Raw genomic sequence first — 11,662 nt, forward strand, 5'->3', positions numbered from 1 at the left:
TAAATGGAAGATTTGAAATGGGTCTGTAATTTGCTAGGTTATTTGGATCTAATTGCGGTTTCTTAATGAGAGGTTTTATTACTGCCAGTTTGAATATTTTTGGAACATGACCTAAAGATAAAGACGAGTTAATAATATTGAGAAGAGGCTCTTCCACTACAGGTAACACTTCTTTCAGTAGTTTAGTGGGTATTGGATCTAATAAACATGTTGTTGGTTTAGATGCAATGATAAGTTTATTTAACTCTTCCTGTCCTATATTTGTAAAGCGGTGTAGTTGTTCTTGAGGGGCGATAATTGAGGCTGAATCATAAGACACCATCAAAGATTGTACATTTACAATTGTGTTTCTGATGCTTTCTATTTTCTCTTTGAAGAAATTCATAAAATCATTACTACTATACTGTAACGGAATATTTTGCTCTTGTGATGTTTGTTTATTTGTTAGTCTAGCCACGGTGTTGAATAAAAACCTTGGATTATTTTGGTTAGTTTCTATTAGTTTGCGGAGATGCTCAGCCCTGGCTGCTTTTAGAGCCTTTTTATAACGTGACATACTGTCTTTCCACGCGATTCTAAAGACCTCTAAATTAGTTTGTTTCCATTTACGCTCTAAGTTACGGGTTTCTCTCTTGATAACATGCGTAGAACTGTTGTACCATGGTGCTTTAGTTTTCTCTCTAACCTTTTTTAATCTAATTGGTGCAACAATTCACTGAGTAGCTGAGATAGATCAGGTAAGCAAAAGTATTAGGTTAAGTTAGGTCCATTTTGAGAGTATTGAGAACAAATAACAGTTTTTGGTAAATATTACAACAATGATCTCCTAAAGTAACTGCAGATCAACCAGAAGATATAAGAGAAATAGGGGAGGGGGGGGGGGGTGTTGCACCTTGGGGCACACAGATACAAGTCCAGGAAGTTATGGTGTTTTAATGTGAGCGGATTTGTCAGCGCTTTTGTTAGTTTGCATTTGTAATCAAATGCTTAGAAATGAAGTTTTTCTGCCCTCTCATCTGTGGTCTCATGTTTTCCTGCATTTGCTTCACAGGTAAGAGCTTCATCCAGCCTAAACACCTGCTCAAAATACTAGTTATTCAAATACTTGTGTTTTATTTTTGTTATCTTGGGGTAAAGACATTTGAAAATGCATACACATCTCACTAGCTTCTCTAGATGTCCCTGTACAGTCCAAATGTTTTCTACAAATCAAATGTACAGTATATTGACAAATATTGTCCGAACACATAAATATTTCCTCATTTGTCAGCTGCTTTGGAGAAAAGTGTCTGCTAAATGAGAAAATGCAAATGTTTATGGCTTGTTTGTCATTTCTTATTCAAAGGTTCAAGTGAGGAGCTGACTGTGAATCAGAGCCCATCTAACATCACTGTGAATGAGGGAGATTCTGCTGAAATCACCTGCTGCTGGAAGAAATTACACAAGGAGAAAGTTAAAGTTGCTTGGTACATCAATGAGACAAAACATTCAGGGGCAAAGGAAAAACTCCAAGAGCATCAAACACAGAACTGTTCAACCCTCCACCTCACTAACATACTTAAAAATCATACAGGTCATTATGTTTGTGAAGTGACTCAAGACATTCCTACCCTGCTTCGGGTAAACGGAACTGGAACAGATCTATCCGTCAGCGTCAGACAACTACAAAAGACAACGACTGGTAAGATTTTACCATCACAATATTGTTTTTTTTTACATATTCCAATACAGTTAAAAGACTAGAAGACCACGATTATTAAACTCATACAATATTTGATCTAATTCAGTCTATTTCTTCTTTTGAAGTTCCTCCCTCGTCTCAAACAACCCAGACTATTCGTACATCCACACCGACTGGTAAGATTCTTCTGTCACAATATTATTTGTCCTACAAATACCAATACTATTAAAAGACTATAGAACACAGTTACAGTTGTGCTTAAAAGTTTACATACACTTTGCAGAATCTGCGAAAATTTTAATAAAATAAGAGGGATTATAAAAAATGGCATATTGTGTTTTTTTACTGTTCTGAATAAGCTGTCCCTTACGAAAAAGAAGTATACTTCTAGTTAATTTTATGAATTATACTTAAATAATGTTCAAGTTTATTTTTAAGTATAATTATGTAGTAAGTATACTAATGTCAATATGTACTAGTAGTAAACTTTTAATTGTACTATTTTAATACCGCTTGGCTTGGGACTAAATTGGCCCACTTTTATTATATAAAAGTATTTGTTTAAGTGTACTATAAGTGTAACATTTGTAAACTTTAAATGCACAACTAGTTCATGATTACGTTTCTCATTTGTGCTGAAAGTGAACTTATGGGTATACTAGTAGTTTACTATTTTATAGTTTTTTGAGCAAATTTTTAGTTTATGAAAGTACACATTGAAGTATACTCTCAGTAAACTATTAGTTTAGTAGTTTTATACTACAAGTTTTCTTTAAGTTGTAGTGTTACAAATTTATTAAATGTTTAATTGAAGTTCCAATACAATAGTACATAAACTGAGACAGTTTCGTATACTGAATTTAGCATTTAAGGTTATGATGGTGATGATATTTGCTGTGAAACAGTTTTCCAACAAGAGAGTCCGGCAAATCCTGTTTTCTGTATTTGTCAGATTACTGCTCTCTATCGAGCCTGCTATTCCTGTTTCTCTCTATTGTAAGCAGATTACTGAAACTTTGGTAGCTTCTGTCTCAGCGGGAGAGTTTTGCCATTCCTGCTTTTGAGTCTCACTGTTTGAATAGTTATGCTGATTGGATTAGGACCGGTAATTCGCTGACTTCTAAACATAATTTACATGCTTTGTTTCAGAGTGTCCCCACTAATATGTAACTCCTCCCCCTTTAAAGGTATATGAACTCTACTGTAGTGTATACTGCCTTATGTCGCTTTTCCACTGCATGGTACGGTACGGTTCGGTTCGGTACGGCACGCTTTGGCGCTTTTCCACTGCATGGTACGGTACGGCTCGGCACGGCTCACTTGTGGCGCTTTTCCACTGCATGGTACGGTACGGCTCGCTTTAAATGGTACCACCTCTGTTGAGGTTCCAAGCGTACCGTACCGTTACTAAAATGTGAGCACTGTAGATCACTGATTGGTCAGACAGACAGAATCGTCACTACCAGCGTCATTGTATTTGCGAGACATCAAACCCGCTAGATTTAAATAGCCAGTAACAGCCTCCAATGTTTTAAAAACTACTTGCTGACTTGCTTGAAGAAAAAAACTTCCAAAAAAGAAATTGCTGAATCGTGGTCAGTGGACGAGAAGCGCAGACGTTCCTCTTGTTAGTTGCCGAGGAGCGGATAAACGTCTCAGGTTACGTATGTAACCCTGGTTCCCTGATAGGGAACGAGACGCTGCGTTTGAGACGCGGTGGGAACGCTCTGCGTGATTACGTCGTGAAGCACGTGTAAAATCAGTCCAATGGAAGCCCGCTACGACATAGGTGACGTCATAGACCAGGAAACTATAAAGCAACCCTGAAATCAGACCGCGATAGCTTCTGAAAAACCTGAAGCAAGTCGATCAGGGCATGCAGGAAGTATGGCAGGCAAACGCAGCGTCTCGTTCCCTATCAGAGAACCAGGGTTACATAGGTAACCTGAGACGTTCCCTTTCAAGGGAACTCAAGCTGCGTTTGAGACGCGGTGGGAACCCTATACCCACTACGCCATAGTGACAAATGCCCGTTCTGTGTGAGGTCCTGTGCACACTAAGAAGCAAGCAACCTCGCCCCAGGAGTGGAGAGGTCAAGGTCATAAAACCTGACAAATGTATGCGGAGAGGACCATCCTGCCGCATTACACACGTCAAGAAGGGAAACTCCCGAAATTAAGGCCATAGAGGCCGCCATACTCCGAGTAGAATGGGCCCGCACAGCCATAGGTGAAGGCTGTCCGGCCGCTTCATAAGCCAATGAAATAGCCTCGACTATCCATTTACTCATAACCTGCTTAGATGCAGGGCATCCTCTCTTGAGTGACCCAAAACAAACAAATAGTTGCTCAGATTTACGCCACAGGGCAGCTCTGTGAACGTAGGCATCTAAAGCCCGGACTGGACATAACAGGTTAAGCTGTTCCTGGTCAGGGGTATTAAAGGGTGGAGGATAAAAGGCCTGCAGCACTATTGGGCCCCCAACATTCAGTGGGACCTTAGGAATATAACCCGGCCTGGGGTAGAGAAATGCCTTCACCATACCAGGTGCAAATTCCAGACATGAAGGAGCAACCGACAAAGCATGTAAATCACCAATTCTCTTGATAGATGAGATAGCAAGGAGAAATAAAGTCTTTAGAGTGAGGAACTTTTCAGAAACCTCCTCGATGAGCTCGAAGGGAGCTAAAGCCAGACCCTCGAGTACAATGGCCAAGTCCCAAGCCGGTGCTCTAGAGTGCAGTGCAAGTCTCAACCTCAATGTACCATGGAGAAAGCGAGTAATTAAAGTATTTCTCCCAATAGAAGTGTGGTAGGCAGATATAGCCGCCACGTAAACCTTTAGGGTGGAAGGAGATAACCTGGCCGAGAAACGGTCTTGCAGAAAATCAAGAACTGAACCAACAGGGCAGTTAACAGGATCTAACTGACTTTCAACACACCACGTGGTGAAAAGTTTCCATTTTAGCACATACAGCCTTCTCGTGGAAGGAGCTCTGGATTGAAGAATGGTTTCTACAACATCGGTCGAAAGACCGGTCTCCCTGAGCCTGGCCCTCTCAGAGGCCAGGCCCACAGTTTCCACAACTCCGGCCGAGGGTGAAATATCGTGCCCCCGGCCTGGGACAGGAGGTCCACCCTGATTGGGATCTCCAAGGGGGGGCCGTCCAGAAGAGACACCAAGTCCGAGAACCAAACTCGGGTCGGCCAATAAGGGGCTACTAGTAGCAGACGAGCCCCTTCTCAGCGAACCCTCTCCAGAACCCCCGGAAGCAAAGATATCGGGGGAAAGGCGTACAGGTGCAGCCTCGGCCACACCTGCACCATAGCATCCAGACCGAGAGGAGCTGGGTGCGTTAGAGAGAACCACATGGGACAATGGGTTGAATCTGATGATGCGAAAAGGTCTACCTGAGCACGACCGAACTTTTCCCACAGGAACTCCACCACTTCTGGGTGAAGTCTCCACTCCCCGGGCCTCAGCCCCTGTCTCGACAGAATGTCTGCTCCCACATTCTGATGCCCCGGAATATATACCGCCTTGAGCGACAATAACTTCCCCTGGGCCCATAGGAGGATCTGATGGGCCAATTTGCAAAGATGACGTGACCTCAGACCCCCCTAATGGTTGATATAGGAGACCACCGAAGTGTTGTCTGTGCGGACCAACACGTGATGGCCTCTCAGGTCTGGCAGGAAATATTTGAGTGCTCGAAATACCGCCATCAACTCCAAACGATTTATGTGCCAGGAACATTGATGGTCCTGCCACAGACCTTGCGCCGAGCGGCCACTCATGACCGCCCCCCATCCCGTGAGGGAAGCATCCGTCGAAAGCATGACGCGTCGACAAGGAGCCCCCAACACTGGGCCCTGGGCGAGGAACCAAGGTTTCTTCCACAAGGCCAAGGCACGAAGGCATAGCCGCGTGACCTTGATCTTGCGGAACGGATTTCCCCTCGGAGAAAACCCCTTGGTCCTGAGCCACCACTGCAGGGGTCTCATGTACAGAAGGCCAAAAGTAATAACGTTGGACGCAGCTGCCATGAGACCCAACAGTCTCTGAAACTGTTTCACAGTGAGTGACTGGCCTAGTTTCACATTCTTTGCGGCTGTGAGAATCGCAGAAATACGAGCAGGAGACAGGCGTGCCTGCATTGTGGTCGAATCCCAAATTACACCTAGAAAAGTGGTCCTCTGAGCAGGGAGGAGCACACTCTTTTTGGTGTTTAGCCGCAACCCCAAACTCTTTATGTGGGACAGAACAGCATCTCGATGCTGAACTGCCACCTGCTCTGACTGAGCTAAAATCAACCAATCGTCGATGTAATTTAATACGCGGATGCCCTGGAGTCTCAACGGAGCCAGAGCTGCATCCACGCTTTTTGTAAAAGTGCGGGGAGATAAACCTAGGCCAAATGAAAGAACCCGATATTGGTATGCTTCGCCCCCGAAAGCGAACCTCAGGAACCTCCTGCGATGAGGATGGATAGATACATGAAAGTACGCGTCCTTCAAGTCTATTGTGACAAACCAGTCCTCGGACTGAATCTGTGATACAATCTGTTTGAGTGTAAGCATTCTGAACTTGAGTTTCTGAACCCTGCTGTTTAACTGGCGCAGATCTAGAATAGGACGCAGCCCTCCATCCTTCTTTGGAACAATGAAGTAACGGCTGTAAAACCCTGACTCTCTGCTGGAAGGAGAAACCCTTTCTATAGCTCCCTTTCGAAGAAGTGTCAGTACTTCTTGCTCCATTACCAGAGCCTGCTGTGAGTCCACCACCGTGGGGAGGACTCCTTGAAATCTGGGCGGACGAGAACCGAACTGAATTCTGTAACCCTTTTCTATTATGTGCAGGACCCATAGAGAAATATTTGGCAGTAGTTTCCACGCTGCCAGAAATTCCGATAAGGGAACCAGTCTCTCGAGACTGGCCTCTGGATTTGATTGAACAATCATTTCGGCGCCCTGAAGCGGCGAACCGGCAGGGAACAACCGAACTGACCGTTCTACAACCCTCCTCAGAGGATTGCACGGGGACGCTGACACCTCGGCGCCCTGAAGCGGCGAACCGGCAGGGAACAACCGAAGTGGCAGCGCTGCGGCTCTCCTCGGAGAGTCGCCCCCCGGAGGGTGCCAAGGAGGGACGGTTCCTCGGAACCGTTCCTCCCTTGAGGGGACCACCCTCAGAAGCCTGATAGCCTTGGCGTCAGGACTTCTTCTTAGCCCAAGCTCTCCTAGAGATAACAGTCCTCAGATCTTGTCTACCCCTAACAGGTCTGGGCTGCGAGCGCCACTCAGGAACCGTAGATTGAGGAGGTGCCCGAGCGGCGACGCTCTGTTTTTTTTTTTAACTCTGTGAGCGGAGCTCGTAGACTGACGAGGCTGCTCAGACTTTATACTACGAGCAGCCTCGGGGACAATAGACCGGCGAGGAAGAAACCTCTGAAACGCAGCCGCTTGTTTCTTATTTTCTTGAAACCTATCGACAACACAATTTGGAGAATCGACATAGTGTGCAAACATGCTGCGGCCTGACCTGCTGCCGAATACGCTTTACCCACCAACAAAGATGTATTTTTTAATGGTTTGGTGGGTAACGTCGGGGCTTTCAGAGAAGAAGAAGACTCAGGGGAGAGATAGCTCGTTATGTGTCTTCAGCACAAGGCATAGTCAAATAACCATAATGATCGATCCCTTGAACTTTACTATAATTCTTAGTTTGTGGGTTATGCACTCTGAAAGACGCCGGTTTAATCCACGATCTCGACACCTCGGTGTGGAGATCGGGAAAAAACGGGAGTTCCCGACGAGGAGGTCGTGATCTAGATGTTAAATAACGTTCATCTAAAAGACTCTTTCTAGATTCAACATCGAAATCATCGGCTGGCCACTCAATATTTAATTTAGTAACAGCACGAGATAAAACCTCCATAAGCTCCTCATCAGCAGGTGTATGAGCTGGCGAACACTCAATATCCCCCATACCGCCGACATCCAGATCCTCAGAACTGGATAGCCGTAATATTGGTGCCTCAGCCTGGGAAGGAGAAGCCGCAGAGCGGGCTCCTTCCTGGGCAAAGACACCGAATCCAGCAGGTAAGGGCTGAGAAAGGGCGGGGCCCATCTCAAACCCCGCTACTAGATCCATCTGCGAACCCCAAGATGAAAGTCGACGCTGTGCCTCGGCAGCAGCGGGACCCGCACCTCGGGGAGCGCGAACCGAACCGTCCTCCTCAAAGAACGCCCGGCGAGAGCGGAGAGTTTTCATAGACAAACTCAAGCAATGCTCACAGTCAGCCCCCTCGAGGACTGACTGGGCATGCTCCACTCCCAAACAAGCAATACACATACGATGTGTGTCCCCACCCGTGATATAACGAGGGCAGGGCACAACATAAGGTTTATAACTTTTCTTGCTTGCCATAGTGATATAAATATATATATATATATATATATATATATAAGGGGCTTGACAGACAACAATAAATAGACAAGGACAGATATACAGAGAGCGCTTGCTGAAGGTACAGAAGCTATCGAGGTATGATTTCAGGGTTGCTTTATAGTTTCCTGGTCTATGACGTCACCTATGTCGTAGCGGGCTTCCATTGGACTGATTTTACACGTGCTTCACGACGTAATCACGCAGAGCGTTCCCACCGCGTCTCAAACGCAGCTCGAGTTCCCTTGAAAGGGAACTATAATGATCAGTCATAATCCCACCCACTTTGAAGCGGTACTAACTGCAGTGGAAAAGCAACCGAGCTAAAGCGAACCGAGCCGTGCCGAGTCATACCACGCAGTGGAAAAGCGAAGTGAGCCGAACTGCATTTATATAGTGCTTTCACAGACCCAATGGCCACCAAAGCGCTTTACATATTTGCCTCTCATTCACCCATTCACTCAGTCATTCATACACCGACGGCGGTGTCAGCCATGCAAGGCGCCACTCAGCTCGTCGGGAGCAGCTGGGGTTAGGTGTCTTGCTCATGGACACCTCGACACTTGGTCAGGTGGAACCGGGGAACCTAGTTAGACTCAAGACGAGCTTGGAAGACTACATAGACGCACAGCTCATGTTCTCAATAAAGAAACCTTCTTAAAAGATACGCCCGAGTCTCCTGGTCTTCGCTTCTGAGTTGCCTACACTTTAGAAGAAAAAGTTCACAACAAAGTGAACTTAACATTATACATATAGTTTACTATATTATTTTTGCACTTGCAGTAGGCCTATACTACTATGTTCAAATGTTATTTTTTATACTTGAAAAATAATTTTAACTGTACTTTAATTTTAAAAACATTTTATTAGCTTCATGCATTCTTTTTTATCAACACTTGAATGTTGGTAAGTTTCATAAAGAAAGGCAACATTTAAAAAAAAGATGAAAAAATCCAATTTTTGTCAAAGACTACGCCTTGATCATCAGGACGATGATCAAAACACAGATGGAGTAGATCGAGTCCAACACCCCCAAAGCTTCACAGTCGTTTTCTCTTCATGTGTAACGCTTCATTTCATTTGGAAACATTAAGCAGTTTTGATTTACACGCTGTTTAATGTTTGATGATCACGTGATTTTACATTTGAGTGAGCAATCTTCTGTCACTTGTTTCAGCTTCTTCTCCTGTGTTTTGATCTGGAGATTCTGTACAAGAAGATGTGTCATAGCGCCCGAATGTGAAATATCGTATAACTGTGAAAACATGGATAGCTGGAAAATGCAGTCAATGGTTGGGAAACAGTAAAGTAAAATTAAAGTAAATTCCTAAGTACACAACCAGTGGACTAGCCAACACAAAAATTCAGATATGCTGAATAGAAACATATCTGTTTTATATCAATATTTTACTCAATATTTTCAAACAATGTAAGTTTTATAAGACTGTATTTGAAAAACTATGTAAAAAAGTATATTTAATAGGCTACTCGATCAAAAGAGTTAACACAACTACAAGCCAAGTGTACTATGAATACTTAATTATACTTTTAAGTATATCTCAATCAAAATATTGAGTACAAGTATAGGCCAAATATACTTGGACTTTTCTCTCAGTATAAGTCAAGTATTCTGAAGTGTAATTTTAAGTATATTTCTGAGAAGTATATAAAATGTAGACAAAGTATGCTTTCTTATTTTTAGTTGAAAAGAAGTATACTAATAGAACACTTTTCCTATTCAAACCTATTTTTCGTAACGGATTATTATCGCTGTGTACAAGATCAGGTTCAGTTCCATGCTTATTTTATGTACACTATAAGCTATTCCACCTGAAAGCTTGTTACTTTATAAACCTGAACATGTTAGTTTATAAGACAGTGTGTAATATTATCTTTTTAAAAAAGTATTTAATAAGCTACTCAATCAAAATAGTAAACACAAGTATAAGCCAAGAATACTTAATTATACTTTTAAGTATATCTCGATCAACAACTGTAGGCCAAATATACTTAGACTTTTCTGTCAGTATAAGTCAAGTATACTTAAGTGCAATTTGAAGTACATTTCTGAGAAGTACATAAAGTATATTTCTGAGAAGTACATAAAAAGTAGACTGAAATTATACTTATTTTTTAGTTTAAAAGAAGGTGTACAAAATGCTGTCTTAGCCTTATCCACTTCAGCAACTGGCACTTTGTTGTACCCACTGGCAAGATCTAACGTTGAAAACCACTTTGCTCCAGTCAGTGCATCCAAGGACTCATCTATGCGGGGGAGTGGATAGGCGTCCTTCCTCGTCTTCGCATTCAAGAGCCGGTAGTCAACACAGAGTCCAAGGTCTCCCCCTTTCTTTTGCACGATAACTTTTTTTCCCAAAAAAATGTTTCCGTTATTGTGGAGACCATAGAGCCTGTGTCCAGCAAACATGAAACTACTCCCCCCCCCCCCCATCCAGGCATGAACCACTGGACACTGGCCTATGAGATGGGGCATGCTATCAAAAACCAAGTGACAAGAGCCTAATTGAGCCCCCCTTGGTGTTTGGCTCTCCACACCTGAGGGCGCTAGTTTTCCTGCGGCTGCGGAGGAGCGGGTGATTCCACTAGCTGATTTTGAGCTACAGCCCTCTGCCCCACCCCCCGGTTTGCTACATTAGTTGAGTTGGGATCGATACGACAGTATTTGGCAATGTGACCTGCTCTGTTGCAGCGATTACAAATCGGCCTACCATCGACTGGTCTCCTACACTCCTTGGGTTAGCCTGGGGGCGAGATGAATTTAATTGTGACAAAATGGCATCTAATTGGGCCTGCTGACGCCGTAGACATTCCTTTAGCTCTATCATTTCAGTGTTGGTCGCCGAGATTGCGTTAGAATCTGCACCCCGACTACCCCCAACCGATACGGGAGTATCAAAAGAAAAAGCTTTAGGTCTAGTCCTCGTTCCCTGTTTCCCCTCATCCCCCCATTTAATGGCTATGCTGCGGAGTTTAACAAAACTCATCTCAGAGTTCAATGCAAGCAGTCTTTTTAGCTCCCTTCTCAACATGTCATCATTTACATTTTCAGCAAACTGGCCACGCAGCACTAAGTCATGATTTAGAATTCCCCCAGGTGTCTTTTTTATTACAACATCCATAAAAGATTTTAAAACATGAGAAAAATCCCGTAAGGACTCCCCCTCCTTCTGGTGTCGTTGAAAGAAGCACAATTGGGCGGCCACATAGGACTGAGAACAGCTGAAATTTTCAGTAAGAATCTTAAAAATATTCTCAGCTGTATCTCTATCTGAAGTTATGAAACTCAACCTCTGCTTTTGCCCCCCCATCAAGATGATCATAAAGGAACAACACCTTTTCAGCATTAGACATAGGCCTGGCCTCGAGGCATCTACGAACCTCAGTGACCCATTGATCTAAGGTGACTAGGTCAACAGACAGTTTACCAGTAAATTTAGAACATTTACGCTCTCGTGGGACATAAACATAACATGCAGGAATCGAAGTAGCCCCAGATGCACTACTAGATGTAG

The 11,662-nt window shown here is 43.7% G+C and overlaps 1 protein-coding gene across 1 annotated transcript in view; it reads left to right on the plus strand.

The window, feature by feature from the left end:
* Positions 1-908: 908 nt before the first annotated feature.
* The window catches only part of LOC143699008 (uncharacterized), a 32,112-nt gene continuing 21,358 nt past the window's right edge, over positions 909-11,662 (plus strand). The window contains exon 1 of the mRNA XM_077194247.1: positions 909-1,051. Coding sequence (XP_077050362.1) covers positions 994-1,051 — 58 coding nt within the window. The 5' untranslated portion in view covers positions 909-993. The remainder of the gene's footprint in view (positions 1,052-11,662) is intronic.

Source organism: Siphateles boraxobius, unplaced genomic scaffold, assembly GCF_051911475.1.
Source record: "Siphateles boraxobius isolate OS27281-9 unplaced genomic scaffold, OSU_SipBor_1 11, whole genome shotgun sequence".
In the NCBI taxonomy this organism is placed as follows: Eukaryota; Metazoa; Chordata; class Actinopteri; order Cypriniformes; family Leuciscidae; genus Siphateles; species Siphateles boraxobius.